Source organism: Nerophis ophidion, linkage group LG12 (genome assembly GCF_033978795.1).
Source record: "Nerophis ophidion isolate RoL-2023_Sa linkage group LG12, RoL_Noph_v1.0, whole genome shotgun sequence".
NCBI lineage: Eukaryota > Metazoa > Chordata > Actinopteri > Syngnathiformes > Syngnathidae > Nerophis > Nerophis ophidion.
Genome location: NC_084622.1, coordinates 19,538,428 through 19,561,720, shown reverse-complemented (window position 1 = coordinate 19,561,720; position 23,293 = coordinate 19,538,428). Strand labels below are relative to the sequence as shown.

General features: G+C 40.9%; 1 protein-coding gene across 5 annotated transcripts in view; it reads right to left on the bottom strand.

The window, feature by feature from the left end:
* LOC133563094 (calcium-independent phospholipase A2-gamma-like) overlaps positions 1 to 23,293 on the bottom strand; it is a 42,531-nt gene that overhangs the window by 15,029 nt on the left and 4,209 nt on the right. For 2 of the 5 annotated variants that reach the window (XM_061917027.1, XM_061917028.1), the window contains exons 4-9: positions 21,834 to 21,983; positions 21,329 to 21,480; positions 15,867 to 15,961; positions 14,978 to 15,149; positions 14,751 to 14,808; positions 13,052 to 13,339 (exon numbers count right to left, since the gene is read on the bottom strand). In XM_061917027.1, the coding sequence (XP_061773011.1) occupies positions 13,052 to 13,339; positions 14,751 to 14,808; positions 14,978 to 15,149; positions 15,867 to 15,961; positions 21,329 to 21,480; positions 21,834 to 21,983 (915 nt within the window). Of the gene's footprint in view, positions 1 to 4,791; positions 5,020 to 5,263; positions 8,390 to 8,873; positions 12,865 to 13,051; positions 13,340 to 14,750; positions 14,809 to 14,977; positions 15,150 to 15,866; positions 15,962 to 21,328; positions 21,481 to 21,833; positions 21,984 to 23,293 lie in introns of those variants that run through there. The other 3 variants (XM_061917031.1, XM_061917030.1, XM_061917029.1) reach the window with 3 other exon arrangements.

The window sequence follows — 23,293 nt, the reverse complement described above, 5'->3', positions numbered from 1 at the left end:
CTCCAAAGGTATGCACCGCTTCCTCTTGTCCTTTTCTGCTGCATATTTCACTACATCCTGCTTGTAATCTGCACTACATGATTTCCTTTTCAACGCCATTTTTGTTCAGCGCTTCTCACTTTTTATAAGTTACCGCCAACGATGAAATGATCCATTTTAATAGCTACGGCAGTAGCATATAGCATACAGCAGTTAACAGTGGGTGAGTGGCCGTGCGCAACCCGAGGGTCCCTGGTTCAAATCCCCACCTAGTACCAACCTCGCCACGTCCGTTGTGTCCTGAGCAAGACACTTCACCCTTGCTCCTGATGGGTGCTGGTTAACGCCTTGCATGGCAGCTCCCTCCATCAGTGTGTGAATGTGTGTGTGAATGGATAAATGTGGAAGTAATGTCAAAGCGCTTTGAGTACCTTGAAGGTAGAAAAGCGCTATACAAGTACAACCCATTTATCATTTAGCATCCCATGACCCACAATGCACTTCTGCCATGACCCTCCCCCGCCGAATTCTTATTGGTTGACGTGTGTGGGACAATTGCTGACATTTTATTTGTCTCTTCCGCGAATGAGATAAATAATATTATTTGATATTTTATGGTAACGTGTTAATAATATCACACATAAGCCGGCCAAAGTACGAAAAAAACTGTGACTTATAGTCCAAAAAATACGGTACATTTCTTCTAGTCATATACTAACTATTTCTCATAAACTACATACGTTTTGTCAGTTGGTCCTGGTAATCTAACCACCTTATTTACATATTTTGTGTCCAACTTCACTCTCTCACTCACACCAACACAACGTTATACATCACATCTCAATGACATTAACACACATCAATCCTGCTTTGATGTCATCTATATAAAAGGTAAAGGTGCAAGATCTGATGCAGCCATTTCTCTATTAAAAGGACTGATGGTATAGCTCAGATAAAACACGAGCTAAAAAAAAAATGGATAGAATTTCAGAAGGCAATGACAAAAAAAAGCTGCAAAACATGGAAATAGTATAGACCTTATGCACCCTGGCACATAAAAAGCTTCATCCCAGACAAGAGAGAAAATGCATTGGGGATGATCCTTAAAAGCAGTCAGGATCCAGCAGACACTTGACATTCTGAACACTGTGGCCTTCACCGCACCACTGGCCAGTTAAGGGTTCTTTGTGCCGGTAGCTGGAGGCACGTTTCACAAACAGCGTGGGAGAGAGCAATTATATCATTAGAAGTCAAGTGCACAATGCTGCGAGTCCACCTGCTCAGTCAACCCAATCGCAGGCTGTTCATTAGGAAAGTTGTGAAAAGGTCCTTGTCTCGGGGACTGGCGTGTGCTGACGTCATCCCGGCTATCAGCCAGTCTATGATACCTTCCTCTGCAGCGGTGGTGAGCAAACAACAGCTTAATGAGAAGGTGAGTGAGACAGATGCTGGGATGCACTTCATGGCCCGCAGCCACCTTCTCACTTAACACTGTACTGAAAGACAGGCTCAGTACACTCAGCAGTCTACTTAGGAGACATGGCCTTTGCATTTAAAAGGCTTGATTTCATGCAAAGTCTGTCAAACACAAAAAGGAGAAAGCTAGCGCAAGGAAGCACACAGATGTTTTAGGGAGACTATGCCATTGACAGCGATGGATCTTTAAAAGTGGGTAGTTGCCAAATGTCAATTTCCTGCCAATATTCGAGGGGCAAAGCTCTTCCATATTGGTCTTTTCCCGCCAGGGGGCCACCTGCCACTCATAAACCAATTCATCATAAAACTCCTTTTTAGACTAATAAGGTATTTTTCGATTAAGGGAACACACCACTCACATTTAAGAAAATGAATACTGTGGCCTACTAAACTTGGATATGCAAACCATAAAATCAGTGAAGTTGTCAGGTTGTGTAAATGCTAAATAAAAAGAGAATACAACAAATCCTTTTCAACTTATATTCAATTAAATAGACTGCAAATAGAAGATACTTAATGTTCACACAGGTAAACTTTGTCATTTTTTGCAAATATTAGCTCATTTGGAATTTGATGCCTGCAACATGTTTCAAAAAAGCTGGCACAAGTGGCAAAAAAGAGTGAGAAAATTGAGGAATGCACATCACAGACTTATTTGGAACATGCCACAGGTGAACGGGCTAATTGGGAACAGGTGGGTACCATGATTGGCTATAAAAGCAGCTTCCATGAAATGTTCACTCATTCACAAACAAGGATGGGGCGAGGGTCACTACTTTGTCAACAAATGCCTGAGCAAATTGTTTAAGAACAACATTTCTCAACCAGCTATTGCAAGGAATTTAGGGATTTCATCATCTACGCGCTGTAATATCATCAAAAGGTTCAGAGAATGTGGAGAAATCATTCCACGTAAGCGATTATATTACCGACCTTGGATCCCTCAGGTGCTACTGCATCAAAATGCCACATCAGTGTGTAAAGGATATCACCACATGGGCTCAGGAACACTTCAGAAAACCACTGTCAGTAACTACAGTTGGTTGATACTTCTGTAAGTGCAAGTTTAAACTCTACTATGCAAAGCCAAAACCATTTATCAACAACACCCAGAAACGTTGCCTGCTTGGCTGGGCCCGAGCTCATCTAAGATGGACCGATACAAAGTGGAAAAGTGTTCTGTGGTCTGACGAGTCCACATTTCAAATTGTTTTTGGAAGGGCTTCAGTCTTTTTTGAGACTCAGCGCTACCTGAATCTGCCCTGCAGTGCTTTGGGTGGATCTAAAAAAAAAAAAGGAGGCATCATTGTGGAGATCAGTAAAAGTAATGTACGGCCCGGTGTACGTCAGACGCCATTAGTAGCACTCTGCAGCCTCTTCTTTAAGGCCTTGCGGTTGGGTATCTCTGCCTCCTGTGGGCAAGATCTAAGAGTATCTGAATATAAACACTGAGAGAACCTTCAATCAAAAAGTCACAGCACTTTGACAATGCTATTTCCTCAGTTGGGCACGATCCTCAGAATGTCCCCTTGGGGATCATTCAAATAAAACATATGATGAATGAGCGGCGCCTTTGACCCATGCATCTATTCAAATGACAGCTGTGGTCATTACTGTGGGCCTTGGGCTGTGCTGTCAAGGCCGGACTCAACACTGATTTAGTAGCAGGCTCTGTCAAGTATTCAGGAGTTTGGAACGCCCGAACAGGCCACCCCACATGGCCATTCATTTCATAAAAGGAAATAATTGTGCTCACATCTGTTATGGTGATCATTTAAAGAGCTCAATCCAAGATGGCATCCAAACCACACCACCTCTGTTATGTTGTCGGGGTCAGAGGTCTTCACGGCAACTTATGTGATGGCAACAAACAGTCCTCCTCTCCTTTTGCCTCTCAAAAGGTCAAACGATCTCCCTCACGTGACAAAAGAGGCGGGACTCGTCAATGTCGAGGGGCACCGAATACCGAATGCAATGGAGATTTACTGTCCACGGTTAACTTTTCCCACACAACCACGACCACACATGTAGAACCGCCATTGCCACCACTCAACAACGTCTGGCGGCCCCAAAATGTAACTGAGAGAAAATGGTGCGCACATCCGCCGTGATTATATTGACTCAAACTAGATTCCCTTGAGGTTGCACGCCCCTATCAGTTGACTTGGCAGCACTAAACATCACTTTTGATTTCCATCGTCTGCTGGGTCATCTCCGAGGAAATCTAATTCTAATTTCCCTACTGCAAGCAAGGAGATGAGGCCGAAGACACACTTGCATATTAATACAAACTGAAAGTAGGAGAGTGTGTTTATGTCCTGGGGCGACAGCCTGTGTGGTGAACAATCTAGTGCACGATCCATAACATCTCACATCAACAATCATATCGTCTCAGAGGGGAATACAATAGAAAGTCATGTTTAAAGTAGTCAGTGTACAGGTTGTACCGCACTATTGATTTACAATCCACTGAAAGGCCCCTGTTTACACTGCAACCCAAATCGGATTGTTTTGCCCTAAAGTCACACAGATCTGATTTAGTTTGCCAGTCTAAATGCTCCAAAGTGCTTCAAATCTGATCCTTTGCCATCAGATTCAGACCACATCAGGAGGTAGTCCTGAATCACATTGGAATCTGATCCTTTCCAATGTGACTTCAGTCTCAACACAATGTGACCTGAATGGAATTATTTCATCATCTTTGGGCGAGCTATGTCACATATGTGTGTCGGAAAGACGCACTCACCAGAGGAAATGTATATTTTATTACAACGCCCTCTTTAGCTTTTTATTTATGACCACCAAACACCGAATATATACTTTAGTGCACACATTATAGTCTATGTGTAATATATGAATATATATTTTAGTGCACAAATAATATTCTATATGTAATATATGAATATATATTTTAGTACACAAATTATATTCTATATGTAATATATGATTTTAGTGCACATATAATATTCTATATGTAATATATGAATATATATTTTAGTGCAAAAATTATAGTCTATATGTAATATATGAATTTATATTTTAGTGCAGAAATTATAGTTTATATGTAATATATGAATATATATTTTAGTACACATATAGTCTACATGTAATATATTTTAGTGCACATATAATATTCTATATGTAATATATGAATATATATTTTAGTGCACAAATTATAGTCTATATGTAATATATGATTTTAGTGCACAAATAATAGTCTATATGTAATATATGATTATATATTTTAGTGCACAAATAATATTGTATATATATGATTATATATTTTAGTGCACAAATAATATTGTATATGTAATATATGAATGTATATTTTAATGCACAGATTATAGTCTATATGTAATATATGAATATATATTTTAGTGCACAAATTATAGTCTATATGTAACATATGAATACATATTTGGATAGAGGGAGGGTTACCACATTTGCGATCCTCTCCAAGGTTTCACATAGTCATTCACATCGACGTCCCACTGGGTTGTGAGTTTTTCCTTGCCCTCATGTGGGCGATGAACCACGGAGGTGGTTGTGGCTTGTGCAGCAGCCCTTTGAGACATTTGAGATTTAGGGCTATATAAATAAACATTGATTGATTGCTTGATTGATTGTTAAAAAAGCAGAATTGAGGCTGTGACACATTAGTTTACATGTGCGTGTAAAAATAAATCTAAGGTAGATCCACACTGATGTCTGTGTCTCCTTTACTTAACAGACATAACAACAAATATATGACACCATATACATCCATTCATACTTTATATTACTTTACTTTCACATAAAAAAACACTCATTTTCAAGGTGTTGCCCTTTTTATTTTATTTTGTAGTAGTAGCCACTTCCTCCCCGTCAACTTCCTTTGTTGTCACTTTATGGAAATGTGCATGCAAGTGACGTCGAGGCCACTATAAATCATCAGGGACCTTGTGTTGTGGTGACAGTCACTCAAAACATATGGCGGTCACCGATGTCCATAATGCACGGCAAAAGCCAGAGAGCTAAAAATTACAAAACGGTGAAAGAGGCTCGGTCAGCGTCAGGGTTCCTTTTACTAACAACTTGGCCTCTCAAGATGACTTGTTTGGAAAAGAAGCAAACATGTGGCTTGAAAATAGGTCTGTAGAACAAAATCTATGCAAATGTTTCATCCTAGAACCACCATTTCATGTTATCTAGACCATAAGGCTCTATCCTTGGGCAAATTGATATAATTTGTAGACCCTCCATCCATTTTGTACCACTTGTCTTTTTTGAGGGTTGCGGGGCGTGCTGGATCCAATCTCAGCTGCATTCAGGCAGTAGGAAAGGCCTTCCAGAAAATGAGAATATCACGGAAAAGTGTATTTATTTCCATAATTCCATTCAAAATGTTAGATTTGCACAGATTATATATTCAGGGCCCACAACTTAAACAATTTCAAATATTTAGTTGTTTATTTGTACATCATTTGGGCTTCTAGCTCATAAAAGCCGTGAAAACAGGACTTCAAAAAATTTGAATACTGTGAAGAAATCCCCATTTACTTCTCAGTTTTTGCAGAAAAGAAATGAGGATGACATCAAATCAATGAAAATATAGTCTGAATGTGGTGCTTTTTGAAGCTGGGACTCCCACTCTTTCTGGTTCTCTGCCAGCTTCATGAATCTTCTCTGTTGGATCATCAGCAGAAGCCCACGGTCATCTCTTCTGCTGATGCATCTTCTCTTGCCAACTTTTGCCCTTCCACTAACTTCCCAGCGATATGCTCGGACACAGCACTCGGCTAGGAACTTTACATCCTGTGGAGGGTCTCAATGGTGGTCTTCTGGCCACTTGTCAAGTCTTCCCAATATTGATCCTAACTGAGACACTTGAATCAAAGTCAAGCAATTTAACGACACCTGTGCAGGTACTTTGACTTTAGTAGGTGAGTAGTGTGTGACACTCACTTTCAAACATTCATGACCTGTCAAATTTCTTTACAGTATATTAGGGGTGTAACGTTACGTGGGTTTGTATTGAACCGTTTCGGTACGGGGGTGTACCAAACGAGTTTCTAAGCTAAAGTCTTAACAAGCTGCTTTGTTTCTTCTGCCTCTGTGTCAGCACCCAGCATTGTCCCACCCACACAACCCTCTGATTGGTTACATACAAAGCGGTAACAGCCAATCAGCAGTGCGTATTCAGAGCGTATGTAGTCGAGCAGATAGGTGTGTAGCAGGTGAGCAGCGGACTCTCCCCAAATTATAATAAACACCTCCCAGTAGTCAACTACTACTAACATCACTATGAGCCCGTTGACCTTCTAGAAACTTAAACTGCAGCTCAGCTCGCTCGCAGTCCTGGCTTGAGGTGAAGGCTATTTAGCTTTTAGCGTAATGTTAGCTCATTTTGCTGTGTGTGTGTGTGTGTGTGTGTGTGTGTGTGCGAGTGTGTGTCTGTGTGTGTTAGGGGCAGCAAAGCCCTGTGTGTCTGTTATTTCACTTGAACTCCATGGTGTTAAGGGATGAATAGTCTCTCCTATTGCTGTTGTACTATTTTTTCAGCTATAGTTACATTAATCATTAGTAATGTAGCAGCCTTGTTTTGAATGGCAGGGTCCCTGCTATCACATGTTGACAAAAAATATAACATTTACATAATAAAAATCAACTATAGGCTTCCCAAATGCTGTAAAAAAATAAGCATGATGAGTTGACTTAAAACTGTTTAATGTTGCAGTTTTTATATGTAGAAGAAAAGTTATGTTGTTTTATTTAATCTGAGCAACAAGTTGAGACAGTTTAATGTGGATTAAAGTGGGCAGAATTATTTTAGTGTTCAAAACATTAAAAGGATAAAGCCATTGTTTACAAATTTGGTAAATAAATAACCAAAAAATTTATATTTTGTTGTTGTCTTACTGTACTGAAAATGAACCGAACAGTGACCTCTAAACCGAGGTACATACCGAACCGAAATTTGTGTGTACCGTTACACCCCTACAGTATATGCATGTTTTGAAATCCTGTTTTTGTAGGTTTTGTGAGCTGGACGCCCAAATGTACTTGAAATTGTTTTAAGTTGTGGGCCCTGAATCTATAATCTATGGAAGTTTAACATTTTGAATGTAATTATGACAGGAAATACACTTTTCCATGATGTTCTCATGTTTTGTAAAGGGTCTGAATATATCTTCTATGTCGTGCAACCATAGTTGAGAGTGTTCGGCTTGTAAGGCAGTGAAGACTTACTGACTACTTTAAAGTGTATCCATGTTTAGTATTCCCTCTTGAGAAGATACACTGCCATAAAAAGGTGCTGAAATGTGAACAAAGCAGCAGCCAGTAAATGCGTGAAACAATCTCAGAGCGGTGTTTAACGCCAGAGAGGCCAGCCCGGATGAGGAAGTGGCTTCAGGCTCAGATGTATCCCCTCTCTCACTTCTCTGGCTTCATCAAAAGGCTGATTCAGCAGGTATTCTCAGAGTGGCCTTGGTTTCAGTATCAATCAATCAATCAATGTTTACTTATATAGCCCTAAATCACTAGTGTCTCAAAGGGCTGCACAAACCACCACGACATCCTCGGTAGGCCCACATAAGGGCAAGGAAAACTCACACCCAGTGGGACATCGGTGACAATAATGATCCAGTGGGACGTCTGTGACAATAATGATTATGAGAACCTTAGAGAGGAGGAAAGCAATGGATGTCGAGCGGGTCTAACATGATACTGTGAAAGTTCAATCCACAATGGATCCAACATAGTCGCGAGAGTCCAGTCCAAAGCGGGTCCAACTCAGCAGCGAGAGTCCCGTTCACAGCGGAGCCAGCAGGAAACCATCCCAAGCGGAGGCGGATCAGCAGCGCAGAGATGTCGAGGCGGATCAGCAGCGCAGAGATGTCCCCAGCCGATACACAGGCAAGCAGTACATGGCCACCGGATCGGACCGGACCCCCTCCACAGGGGAGAGTGGGACATAGAAGAAAAAGAAAAGAAACAGCAGATCAACTGGTCTAAAAAGGGAGTCTATTTAAAGGCTACAGTATACAAATGAGTTTTAAGGTGAGACTTAAATGCTTCTACTGAGGTGGCATCTCGAACTGTTACCGGGAGGGCATTCCAGAGTACTGGAGCCCGAACGGAAAACGCTCTATAGCCCGCAGACTTTTTTTGGGCTTTGGGAATCACTAACAAGCCGGAGTCCTTTGAACGCAGATTTCTTGCCGGGACATATGGTACAATACAATCGGCAAGATAGGATGGAGCTAGACCGTGTAGTATTTTATACGTAAGTAGTAAAACCTTAAAGTCACATCTTAAGTGCACAGGAAGCCAGTGCAGGTGAGCCAGTACAGGCGTAATGTGATCAAACTTTCTTGTTCTTGTCAAAAGTCTAGCAGCCGCATTTTGTACCAACTGTAATCTTTTAATGCTAGACATGGGGAGACCCGAAAATAATACGTTACAGTAGTCGAGGCGAGACGTAACAAACGCATGGATAATGATCTCAGCGTCTTTAGTGGACAGAATGGAGCGAATTTTAGCGATATTACGGAGATGAAAGAAGGCCGTTTTAGTAACGCTTTTAATGTGTGCCTCAAAGGAGAGAGTTGGGTCGAAGATAATACCCAGATTCTTTACCGTGTCGCCTTGTTTAATTGTTTGGTTGTCAAATGTTAGAGTTGTATTATTAAATAGAGTTCGGTGTCTAGCAGGACCGATAATCAGCATTTCCGTTTTTTTGGCGTTGAGTTGCAAAAAGTTAGCGGACATCCATTGTTTAATTTCATTAAGACACGCCTCCAGCTGACTACAATCCGGCGTGTTGGTCAGCTTTAGGGGCATCAGTAATGTGACTCACTAATGGGCCAAACCTTTAGAAGAGAATGATTCACAAGCAGACTCGCTGAGGGTGGTGGTGGTGCTCCAACAATCCCATCTTTAAAAGGTGGGCAAAAATACACGCTCCCATTCCACCCCATCCCCTCAGGAAACACCATGGCAACAAGGCCCCTCCTCGTCATTCCATACATCCATTGTCCAACGTCTCAAGTCATCCTGACCTGTGTCGTTAAGCAAAGGGATAATTGAGAATGCTTTAATGTGGAACATGCGGCCCTCTCCCCCTCCTCCTCCTCCGCTTCATCCCCTTGTTCCAACTCATTAAGACATCTTCTACGTGGCCATGCTAGCAAGTGTGAGGAGCGGATGATTAAAAAACAAAGCTGCTCCAAGTTCTAAATTCACTATATTTCAATCATAATCTCTGGAACAAAGATGGTCCTGCAGGGACATCACCAAAACAATCATAACTTTCTTGGAAGGCCACATTCCAGCATGCATAGTGCGGCAACCCTTTGGACCAAACAAAAGGGGGATTGTTTGGGTCCTGAATTAAGTGGAAAACTCCGTGGGCATGGGTGGAAGAGAGTGAAATGACTCTCTTGTCAGGCAGGAATGCTGACATCATAGACGTTCAGCGGCATGACTATTCAAAGATGACGTGTCCTCAAGGTGGTCAATGATGTGACTAAATGTTTACCTTGATGACTTCCCCAAGGTAGTGGCAATACTACAATTAAATAATTTGACTCAAGGGGTAGAACTAGGCATATAAATGAGAGTTCTTTCAAAATAAGATACTCAGAAATAAAATGGATAAACATTTCCAAACAAATGTCTTACTTTGATATAGAAGATCTTTGACTTGTGGGCACAAAAATGACAGTGTCATATAGAGGACCTACATCAACATACCGCAACACCCTCCTGTCATATTGACAATCTTTAACTAACATTTGGCAATAGGGCCTTAAAAAAGGAGTGTGTCTGTCATATAGAGAATCTTTGCCCTGCAAAAACCTACTGGGGCTCTTTTGCAAGGCACCACTGTCATATAGAGCAGTGCTTTTCAACCACACTGTATGTCCTAAGATATTGACTGATGTGCCATTGGACATTTTGCAATGTCACCTAAATGTTATAATCAAAAATATTTTTTGCAAACCATTAATTGTATTCTAAAAATAATATGCCGTTGTTGAGTGTCCGTGCTGTCTCATGAGCTACAGAGTAATACTCTTCCATATCAGTATGTGGCAGCAGGTAGTAGATCACTTATTTGAGATAAGAGACAGTGATGCATGGATGGATGGTTATTATTATTTTTATGTTTATGTACACAGGAAAGGTCCCATTGAGATTACGCATCTCTTTTTCAAGAGTCCTGCACAATCATACAGCAGTGTAGGGGCCACTTGGAGATAGGTGGGCCGTGATTAGGATTTTGGAAGCTGGCATTGAACCTGGAACCCTTAAGTTTCTGGCACGGCCGCTCTACCGTCCGAGCCACGTCGTCCCAAATGCCGGTATGATTATGGTACGTATATCAAACAAATATGTCAGATATTTGATGTAAATACATAAATGGGTTGAACTTGTATAGCGCTTTTCTACCTTCAAGGTACTCAAAGCGCATTGACACTACTTCCACATTTACACATTCCATCCATCCATTTTCTACCGCTTATTCCACATTTACACATCCACACACACATTCACACACTGATGGAGGGAGCTGCCATGCAAGGCGCTATCCAGCACCCATCAGGAGCAAGGGTGAAGTGTCTTGCTCAGGACACAACGGACGTGACGAGGTTGGTACTAGGTGGGGATTGAACCAGGGACCCTCGGGTTGCGCACGGCCACTCTTCCACTGCGCCACGCCTTCCTTGAAGGACTTTATACTGTCAATATTGGCTAATGAATTTCATTTCTTAACATTGTCTGCTAGGGGTGTGTCTCGGGATTTTATTCAATATAAAAACCTGGCTTGGCTTAAAAAAGGTTGAAAAATACTGATATAGAGGATCTTTGACAAGCATTTCTGCAGTGAACCTTAAAAATAGCAGATCAGCTCTGTCATATAGAGGATCTTTGAGCTCCATGAACATAATGTAGTTCATCTGCAAAGCACTCCTGTCATATAGAGTAGTGGTCCCCAACCTTTTTTGCACCACGGACCTGTTTAATGTAGGCATTATTTTCAGGGACCGGCTTTCCACTTGTGACAGATAAATACAGCAAAAATAAGTGCATGAAAAATACAACTCACTATAACGCTGAATTAGTGGGAGCCCTGGGCTTGTTTCTTTGCAATGAGATGCAATCAGTCACATTTATATTTTATATGTTCATTAATGTGCATTGTATCAGGTCACAAAGTTATAACAAATATAACAAATGCCAACTTCCTATTAGGAGTTGTACTATACATCTATAAACAAGATTGTTGGTGTGTCTAGTCAGACAGGCCAAAGTTAAGCTGGAGAAAATGCAGTCCTTTACAAATGATTTAATGTTTCTCTGCGGCCCGGGAGCAAAGGCGTCACGACCAAATGGTTGGGGACCATGAATTGATTTACGTGGACTCCAATTTAAACAAGTTAAAAAATTTATTGGGGTGTTATTACCATTTAGTGGTCAATTGTACGGAATATGTACTGTACTGTCCAATCTACTAATAAAAGTTTCAATCAATCAATCAAAACCACTGATATAGAGAGGATCTTTGACTTTGACAGTGGGTCTATAAAAACAGAAGAGTGCTTCTCTTGTAGAGACGATATTTGCTGCAGTAATTTTGTTTTAATGTATGACTTTATTATTGTAATGATAACTGTGTTTAGTAAAGTAGCATGAGAGCATTTCATTTGGGCCACGAGGACATGTTTTGGGGACCAGAAGCTCAGCGGTACGAGACCAGCTGCCAATAAAAATATTGGATTGGATTTGGGTTGGTGAAATACTTCAACACCATAAATATGACTTTGCTGCTCTTCCATCTTACTCTACATCTGTCCTCACCGTGTCATGACAATTCCCCATCTGGGAAACGCAACACGAGTAATAAATGCTGTAAAACAAATACTTGGGTAAAAAGTAGATTGGCAGAGTCAAACAACCTACGATCCTTATTCCACTTACAAAGTCTCACTAAAGAAGGAAGTGTCAAGTCCAGGATGCTCAATAAATATCCAGAGTGTGAAAGAGACCCTTTCATAATTAGACAGTTAGTCTGATTGTCCCAGTGAGACAGGTGAAGCAGTCAAACGTGGGTGTGTGCATCTTGCAGTCGGTTTCCACCTGCAAGACGACAGGCGGGGGAAAAATCTCCCCCAACATCCTGGCCCAGTCTTCTGTTTCCTCCCACTGACTAGCACTATGAACATGAGAGTGAGGGTGTGCTCCAACTCCAGGAGATGTTGACACCATGAAAAGTAGATGCTTTTACTCAGGCGTCTGACCCCTGTAGTTTGCAGACTGAGCGCTTACTCAGGCAGTAGAGTAGCATCAGGTTATTGATCTGTCCAACGGTGTTTTGTTATGATGGCTAATGCATGGTTGCTCAGCAAAGATGGACTTAAGTGCCTTTCTTCCAGCAAAAGGAAACCAAGAATGACAGGCAGGAAGTGAAGGTCACTCCTTACGGTGTGTCACACAAGTACCTTTTGTTCCCATTTGTCTAACAATTGTTGGACTTTCATTAAATGCATGAATCCAACAACACGAGGTGGAAACTAAGAATGAATCGTCTCTTTCTGATTAGAAAACTTACCTGATGGAGGTCACTCCCCAAGAGGAATTCCTGGAAATAGCCGGGGGCCGCGGATGTGGCGCGGAGAGCCTGCCAGAGCTGGTGCTGGCAGCCCCCCAGGTAGTGGGAGCGCACCCCCGGCAGCAGGTTGTAGTTCCTGAACACGTAGGCCTTGAGTGGCGTGCCCCTGTTCACGATGGTGCTCACTGCTGCCACCTGCACGTCAACACAGGGATTGTCAGGCAGCATGTCACGTATGGCAGTGGTCCCCAACCACCGGGCCGCGGACAGGTACCGTGTGGTACCGGGCTGCACAAGAAATTAAAAATATAAAAATAATATATATATATTTTTTTTAAATCATTAAATCAACATAAAAAACACAATATATACATTATATATCAATACAGTCTGCAGGGATACAGTCCGTAAGCACACGTGATTGTATTTCTTTGTGGAAAAAAAAAACGGAAAATAAAAAAACACACATCCCCCGGTCCGTGGGACAAATTTTCAAGCAATGACCGGTCCGCAGCTACAAACAGGTTGGGGACCACTGACGTATGGGAAAATTACACTAAAGAATCTTTCAAGTCTCCAATAGGGCTGTCCACCTCTTGAGTATTGCTGCTACCCATTTTAATCCGATACGATATCAGCACCAATAAAACATACTTGTATTATTTTGTTTGTGTAGAACGTTACAAAAGGTTTGATCAAACAGAAAACACTAACCTAATCATTGTCAACTGTCCGGAATGGAGGTATGCTGTCAATAAGTTGAAGTGGACTGGTAACTGTTTTAGCGACACAATCATTCTTGAAGTTTAGCGTATGACGCAGTAATACATTAGATTAGATAGTACTTTATTTATTCCGTCAGGAAGTATGAATATTGCAGATACGTTTGTTACTAAATACTTTCTAAAATACTTCTGCCTAGGAGACCTTTTATTTATAATTATTTAGTACTTTCCATATGGACAGATGTGGTGCTTAAGACTGCAATGTTGTAGTCTATAGTCCTTCTCAAATAGTGGTGCAGGCAGTGTGACCACGGGGAACATGCTTTATCAGTATCATGCAATGTCATGATTCAAACCTGGCTTGAAAAAGCTGTTCACTGCAAAATGTGCAGATTTTTTTTGCAGACACTGCTTATCCCTTTCAGGGTCGCGAGGGGTGCTGGAGCCTATCTCTGCTACAATCGGGCGGAAGGCGGTGTACACCCTTGACAAGTCCATCCATCCATCCATTTTCTACCGCTTATTCCCTTCGGGGTTACGGGGGGCGCTGGTGCCTATCTCAGCTACAATCGGGGGGAAGGTGGGGTACACCCTGGACAAGTCGCCACCTCATCGCAGGGCCAACACGTATAGACAGACAACATTCACACTCACATTCACACACTAGGGACCATTTAGTGATGCCAATCAACCTATCCCCAGGTGCATGTCTTTGGAGGTGGGAGGGCCTATCCCCAGGTGCATGTCTTTGGAGGTGGGAGGGGCCTATCCCCAGGTGCATGTCTTTGGAGGTGGGAGGAAGCCGGAGTACCCGGAGGGAACCCACGCCGTCACGGGGAGAACATGCAAGCTCCACACAGAAAGATCCCAGGCGCGGGATCGAACCCAGGACCTTCTTATTGTGAGGCAGACACACTAACCCCTCTGCAATGTATGCCAAAATGTAGATATTTATTCCTATGGGTTCAACTCACTTTGGGACATTCTGGGTTTCTGGAAGTTTCCACAAGGATGTGTGAGCCCATTCTTTCTCTGTGACAGAAGAAGAGCGTATTTTCAGTACATTTGATCTCATTAAAGGCTTTCCAAATGTTACGTGCATCAGAAATAATTACCTTCCAATGATGATGTCACAAATACAATCAAACAGGCTCACAGCTAAGCCACAGAATTACATTTCAACATTAACAGCGGCACTGACCTGAGGATGCTCTCCCAGGCTTCGCTGTTGTAGAAAGCGTGGCTCCACCCCATCTTCACCGTGCCAACGATCACATTCTGCTTGAAGACGTCCGAGCCCAGTTTGCGGTAAAGGTCGTCGCACTCGCCGGTCGGCAGCTGGAACACGCCCAGCATGAAGCCGAGGATGGCACCTGCAGTGTGAACAAATCTCACAGTGGCAGGTGCACAAGCCCACTGGGAAGGCTGAACAAGACCCTTGGTGATGAACAATGCCCGAGAGTACCACAAGTGGACAGATAACGTGGGCAGGGGGAAATGTGGGTGATCAAAAAGTGAGCAGATGTGGCCCAAATGGATTGTGAATGTTTCAAGTTTGCATGAAGAATTGCATAATCTTTCGATAATATTCCCTGACAGGGAAAATGAGGATCTGAGGGACCCGCCAGGAATAAACACAACAACATAGTGTTGGTGATTAAAGGCCAATCTGGCGGCTAAATAGTCATTTAATGATGCTGCAAAAGGGTGAAGATGGAGCTCCCCCTGGTGGTCATTTTTATAGTGCTGATTGAGGCCTTTTTCCTTATATTGAAGTGAAATGAATTATATTTATATAGCGCTTTTTCTCTAGTGACTCAAAGCACTTTACATAATGAAACCCAATATCTAAGTTACATTTAAACCAATGCAAGTGGCACTGGGAGCAGGTAGGTAAAGTGTCTTGCTGAAGGACACAACGGCAGTGACTAGGATGGCGGAAGCGGGGATCGAACCTGGAACCCTCAAGTTGCTGGCACGGCCACTCTACCAACTAAGCTATACCGCCCTGGATCATTTGTGTCCATATTAGCATTCAGAGCATGATGCAGTGTGTTTACATGACAAAGTGGGACAGGAAAACAACTCACCTGTGCTGACGCCACAAATATAATCGAACAGTTTGTAAATGGGTTTGCCGGTAAGGGCTTCCAATTTCTGCAAAGTCTGAAGGGCAAGAAGTCCCCTGAAAGTACAGAAAATATGACAAATTAAGTAAGAAATTAGAAATACAAACATTTACCACATCTCTCTAAATAACCACTGAAACCCCTACAGCCGGGGTCTGGAACCTTATTGGCTGAGAAAGCCATGAAAGCAAAATATTTTAAAATTATTTTCGTGAGAGCCATATCATATTTTTTAACACCGAATACAACTAAATGCGTGCAATTTTTTTAAGTAAAACCATCATTTTTAGAGTATAATAAGTCTCTAATTATTTTTAAAAACATTGTAACATTGTGAAACAAAGTAAGATTTTCATTATAGGGCAAACTGTCTGTTTAACTGTGCATATGACGATAAACAATCTTGAATCTTCGAATTTCTTGAACAGGTGCAGTAGAAAAACGGATGGATGGATTAAAATGCATGAGAATGTTTTATATTTTGAACGGTATTTTTAACATCGTGATTACCAGCGGCATTATTCATTACTTATCGTGTTAAGCAATGTCAGATAATATTTATCTGAGAGCCAGATACAGTCATCAAAAGAGCCACATCTGGCTCTAGAGCCATAGGTTCCCTACCCCTGCCCTACAGTCGACAAAAAGCAATGAACCACCTGGGTTAAAAAAAAAATAAATAAACACCGCTGATTGGTACTAAATCCACAAGATGGAGGTATCAGTTGTCAGAACTCAGCAACTTTGTCTTACCTTCTTTATCTTCAACTGCAATTACATTGGTAGTACACTTATGAATGGATGAGCAAGTGTTCAAAGAGTCGTGATGTGGGTTGAGTTCAGGCCATGTCCTTGTGGTTTATAAAGCCCTTTGAGGTATTTGTGATTAAGGGATATAGAAATAAATTGTGATTGAGTCATTCAATTAAATTTTCAAAATGTTTTTTTTTTTTTTTTTTAAATATAATGGCTATTAATGGTTAAAAATAGCTGTAATGATTGTACTGTCCTCATTGGGGTTTAGTTCAAGCAGGGGTGTCCAAATGTTTTCCACTAAGGGACCCTTTGATATATTTATATCATTTTGTAATTAAATTAAAAAATATATATTCATGTTTATGTAATAATAGGCTCCAGCATTCCCCGTGACCCCAAAAGGGACAAGCGGTAGAAAATGGATGGATGGATGGATGGACTATTAAGTCCAAATATTGATATATTAGTCACTTCCAGGTTGGGTGGCTCAGAGGGTAGAGCATCTGGCTCGATTGTAGCATCCGCCATCATTGTCACTGCCTTTGTGTCCTTGGGCAAGACAATACTCTGCATGCAGTTGTCCTTCGCCGCATTGTGCTTCAAAGATTGTGGCTTCACGATCATTTTTGTATTTATTTTGGGCCTAAATGAAGTCTTAACAGGGTCATATCTTGCCTATTTTACCTGTCTTGGTGTATTTGCGATCCCCATTAGTGCTGTAAACTTTAAAAAGGACAATCGCACTTTTTGGGGGAATTTTCAAACATTTTTGTATGCGGCTGAACTCCTAAATACACGCTAGCAAAAGTTGGCTAACAATGAAGGCAACAGGAGTCATTATGTCTATTCTGCCTGTAAAGCGCTCTAAAAAGCCTCCATCAACGTCTTATATACTGTACATGCTATAGGATTGTACATAATGTAGTAACAGGCACATAACATAACATGTAATATTGATGTATTTTGGTCATTTTAAGCAGGTTACTTCTTTCAAAAACACAACTACTAATGCAGACTTCAAGAGAGCTCAGCTAACAATGACTGCTTTGGGACAAACCATGGTCTAAAACCTATTAGTAAATAAGGAGGATGATCTACAAGTTTTAGAAGCTGTGTGCTAAACAGATCCAGCTTGAGGTAAACACTGAACTGTGGCTAAATACTGAACAAGAAATTAAGTCCGGACACAATACAATAATCACCTACTGTACAATGTCTGCTCTCACTGGGATGTTTATATATTTCCGTTTAGATGAAGAATTAATCATCCTCACCGGGGCGCAGGAACCGTAATTGAAGACGCATTTGTCCCACCCAAAAAATGAACCGCAGAAGTATATGTGCTTTTATTTTTAAAGCGCAACACAGCGTCATGTGACTTCCTTCACCAGTTCTGAGTGAGGAGGCCCAGAGAGAGAGGGGCGGTCTGTTGAAAATGTTCCCACGAGTATTGCTTGTTTACAACATCTTGCCTTTTGTTATTATTCATATTTCCAAAGCATGTCTTTTGAGTTAAGTCATCTTCATTCTGGCATGGTCTATTATCCATCCATCAATCCATTTTCTACCGCTTGTCCTTTTTGGGGTCGCGGGGGGTGCTGGAGCCTTTCTCAGCTGCATTCGGGCAGAAGGCGGTGTACACCCTGGACAAGTTGCCACCTATTCGCAGATGGTCTATTATCTCATTACTAACTTAGTTACATGTTTTGTTATCTGCTTCCAGAGAGCACAATGCCACCGATTAAATTTGCCGCAGCTAAAAGTAGTTCCTTAACATTAGCGTTTATAATAACAATATCGCTAATACTCGGAGTATTATCAATGGAGTATAGTTGACGGTTTTTAGATGTTTTAGAAGGCTTTATAGGTGCAATAGAGTACTACCATGAGCCGCATTGTTAGCCACCTCATTACTTGCCCTATTTTACGAATTAGAATGCATTAAAAAAAGACAAACGTGTTCTTGTCTTACATAGGGATTGTGACTGACAGGCTAAATTCCAAAAAAAGTGCAGTACCCCTTAAATGTAAAGCAATTGCAGAAATATTTAAAAATTATTTTGCTTTGTTCCCAATGAGACTTTGGACATCAGCGGGTATATAAACATCCATCCATCCATCCATCCATTTTCTACCACTAGTCCCTTTTGGGATCACAGGGGATGCTGGAGCCTATCTCAGATGCATTTGGGCGTAAGGCGGGGGACACCCTGGACAAGTCGCCACCTCATCGTAGGGCCAACACAGATAGATAGACAACATTCACACTCACATTCACACACTAGGGAACATCTAGTGTTGCCAATCAACCTATCCCCAAAACAATGAAGTCTAATAAGTGTAGATAGAGCATTTATAATGCTACGTTAGCAATATAGTAATGTCGCTACCAATTCCAGACGTAGGAGCTCAACATGCAGGGATGTACATACGTCATTTCACATGGAAAGACAGACATAGTAACACCTGGCCTGTGGATGTGTATCTTTATAGCACTGAAAACTAATAACCACACATTTGAGTTGTTACTCATCCAACACTTGATTTTTTTTATTCCTCTTAGCTTTCCTCCCACACCTGGTCTTACTCTCTGCACACCCTTTTTTATGAGTTGGGAAATTGTGTTGGATGTAAATATAAACGGAATACAATGATTTGCAAATCCTTTTCAACCCATATTCAGTTGAATATGCTAGAAAGACAAGATTTTTGATGTTCAAACTTTTTTTTTTTTTGCAAATAATAATTAACTTAGAATTTCATGGCTGCAACACGTGACAAAGTACTTGGGAGAGGGCATGTTCACCACTGTGTTACATCACCTTTTCTTATAACAACACTCAATAAACGTTTGGAAACTGAGGAAACTAATTTTTGAAGCTTTGAAAGTGGAATTCTTTCCCATTCTTGTTTTATGTAGAGCTTCAGTCCTTCAACAGTCCGGGGTCTCCGCTGTCGTATTTTACGCTTCATAATGCGCCACACATTTTGGACGGGAGACAGGTCTGGAATGCAGGCAAGCCAGGAAAGTACCCGCACTCTTTTTTTCCAAAGCCACGCTGTTGTAACACGTGCTGAATGTGGCTTGGCATTGTCTTGCTGAAATAAGCAGGGGCGTCCGTGATAAAGACGGCGCTTGGATGGCAGCATATGTTGTTCCAAAACCTGTATGTACCTTTCAGCATTAATAGTGCCTTCGCAGATGTGTAAGTTACCCATGCCTTGGGCACTAATGCACCCCCATACCATCACAGATGCTGGCTTTTGAACTTTGCGTCGATAACAGTCTGGATGGTTCGCTTCCCTTTTGGTCCGGATGACACGATGTTGAATATTTCCCCAAAAAATTTGAAATGTGAACTCGTCTGACCACAGAACACTTTTCCACTTTGCATCAGTCCATATGATCTCGGGCCCAGAGAAGCCGGTGGCGTTTCTGGATGTTGTTGATAAAAAGCTTTCGCTTTGCATTGTAAAGCTTTAACTTGTACTTACAGATGTAGCGATCAACTGTATTTAGTCACAGTGGTTTTCTCAAGTGTTCCTGAGCCCATGTGGGGATATCCTTTAGAGATTGATGTCGGTTTTTGATACAGTGGCGTCTGAGAGATCGAAGGTCACGGTCATTCAATGTTGGTTTCCGGCCATGCCGCTTACATGGAGTGATTTCTCCAGATTCTCTGAACCTTTTGATGATATTATGGACCGGAGATGTTGAAATGCCTAAATTTCTTGCAATTGCACTTTGAGAAAGGTTGTTTTTAAACTGTTTGACTATTTGCTCACACAGTTGTGGACAAAGGGGTGTACCTCGCCCCATCCTTTCTTGTGAAAGACTGAGCATTTTTTGGGAAGCTGTTTTTATACCCAATCATGGCACCCACCTGTTCCCAACTAGCATGCACACCTGTGGGATGTTATAAATAAGTGTTTGATGAGTATTCCTCAACTTTATCAGTATTTATTGCCACCTTTCCTAACTTCTTTGTCACGTGTTGCTGGCATCAAATTCTAAAGTTAATGATTGTTTGCAAAAAAAAAAATGTTTTATCAGTTTGAACATCAAATATGTTGTCCATGTAGCATATTCAACTGAATATGGGTTGAAAATTATTTGCAAATCATTGTATTCTGTTTATATTTACATTTAACACAATTTCCCAACTCATATGGAAACAGGGTTTGTAGATAGATAGTACTTTGTTGATTCCTTCAGGATTCCTCAGGATAACTATAGGTTGTGATGTGTTGAGCTGTTTAAAAAGTATAGAGTTTAAAAAACGTCAATTAAATCCAGTCATGGTAGCAAAACTTGAAAATGACCTGTGTAGGGAACACTTACTAATGATGATTATATTTTTTTCTGCAATTAGTTTTGAGTTAACCGAGAACAAAATGCGACTAATCGAGATTAAATATTTTAATTACATGAGCAGCCCTAATTGTAAGTCAACAATTCGTGTTTGATATCAGTTATCCCCTTTTTGTCTTTATAAGGTGCCTTTTTGCTTTAATATTTTCATTTATGCTGTTCAAAACAAAAAACCTTACAATGAAAAACAAGTCATGTTCCACAAAAGGCTTGAGGAAAGTAATATATAAAAGCATTTGTGACAGATAACCTGTATCAGGAAGTTGACCACACATTATTAGGATGCTGAATGTACCTTAAACCTCCTCCGTCTATGGACAGGATGCGTATGCCTCGGCCTTTAACTGCTTTATGGTAGCCCACCAGATTAAGAGCTTCTCGAACTGCTTCCCTCAGACCAGGATCTTTTGCTTGTTGTAGACGCAATAAGCAGGGGATGACTTTTTCCTGAGGAACAAAGGAAAACATTGGAGTTTTCGAGGCAAGTTGGAGGACAAATACAAGCAGAATAACTTAACATAACTCAGTCAGTCACAATGCATCCCTATTTTTGTGTTTCAGAAGAATTAGTTGACAGTGGCAACCACTTCTGGATGTGGGAGTCACCTGTCTTCACTTCACGGGGCATTAGTAGAACCTTTGCCTACATGAGTAAGTGCCCACGGTTAGAAAAAGGTTAGGCCCTGATGGAGATAAGACCGTGATATAAATAAATGGAGCGCATGCCCATAAGACCATGCGCCACATCTACATATTGTTTGCCCGGCAGCAAACCCAGAAGAGCCAACTAGATACCTCACCTTGACAGCAACCCCACAAGTCTCAGGGAACTCCAGGAGATGGTAGCTGAGGTCCTCCACTCTGCTGATGTAAACCCTCACATCTGTGGCCCTGTGGAGAGCTTGGACCAGAGCACGGGTTCGATTATCCACGCTCACCCTGGCAATGATCTGGATGAGGGAAAATAATAAAAAAATACCTAAAGAACTGTTCAGAATGTGTGTGTCCATTTGTACTGTAATAAAAATACCTAAAAGACACTCATGGTTGCTCTGAAGGCAGGTGATGGGGACCGACAGAACATTTACATGTGCTAAGCAATACTAAAACCTCAACAAAATTGCTATACAGTTCTCAAAAACATTGAACTCACAAATGCACATTATATGCTGTATTTTTTCCTATTAACTTACTTTTGGTCCTAATAGAAGAAATCAATTCCCTACCATGCTTTAGTGATTCAAATAAACAATTAAAATGACTCACAAGAATACATATTAAATCTTTTATCATACAAAATATTAGTAAATAGTCCGAAGATTCACTTTACAGTAGAGTATTTACTTTTATAACAGGAGGCACCTGAAGTGAAATGTTTATAGATTTAAACTGTTTTGTTTTTTTAAATATTTAAACATAGTATCTATTTTAAATATAAACAGTGTTCCCTCGCTACAACATTGTTCACTTAACACAGCCTCACTGTTACACGGATTTTTGTCTATATGTAATTTTTTACAGTGTTGCATGCTTTTTTGTTTACAGTGTATGAATGCGCATTGTGTTCTGCATACTGATTGGCTAAGGAACTGTAGACCATTGTCAATCAATCTTCTTCATGCCATGTGTCCTGTACAGTACGCAATGTATACTGTGGTGGAGAATTTAATCCTGTACAAGTTTTTAATATGAATAAAACAGACTTATTTTGGAAACTAATGCCCTCTCGCACCTTTATAATGCAGGACAAGGCCAAAACGCAGGATTTAAGGCCCAACAAGATGGTGTACTTTGGTTATGTGTGGAAATGCTGTGGGCTTTATGATAAAACCAAGGCTTATTTGTAGGTCAAAAAATCATAGAGCCCTAAAAAACAGGTTTTGATATTTGGTTTCATTCTTTAATACAGTAGTGTACTGTACTTATTTTTTTAGATCCACAAAGGTTTGAAGTTTGAGAGTGTTTAAACTGGAGAAATGTAAGAAAATGTTAATGCCTGTCTGAGAAAAGTTTATAAGGTGTGCGGTTAAGGGTTTTATAGACTTAAAACATATATAAGAAACAAAAAAACATACTGTACAGTACTGCAAAGAAAAAAACCAACCTATACGCAAAAAAACATGCACAGCAAATGAAAAAAACATCATGTAAATGAAAAAACATGTATAAAAAATATAAAAAAACGAAAGAAAAAAAAATCTACTTGTACTACACGGATTTCACTTAAAGCGGGTACTTTTTGGAACATAACTCCAGCGTT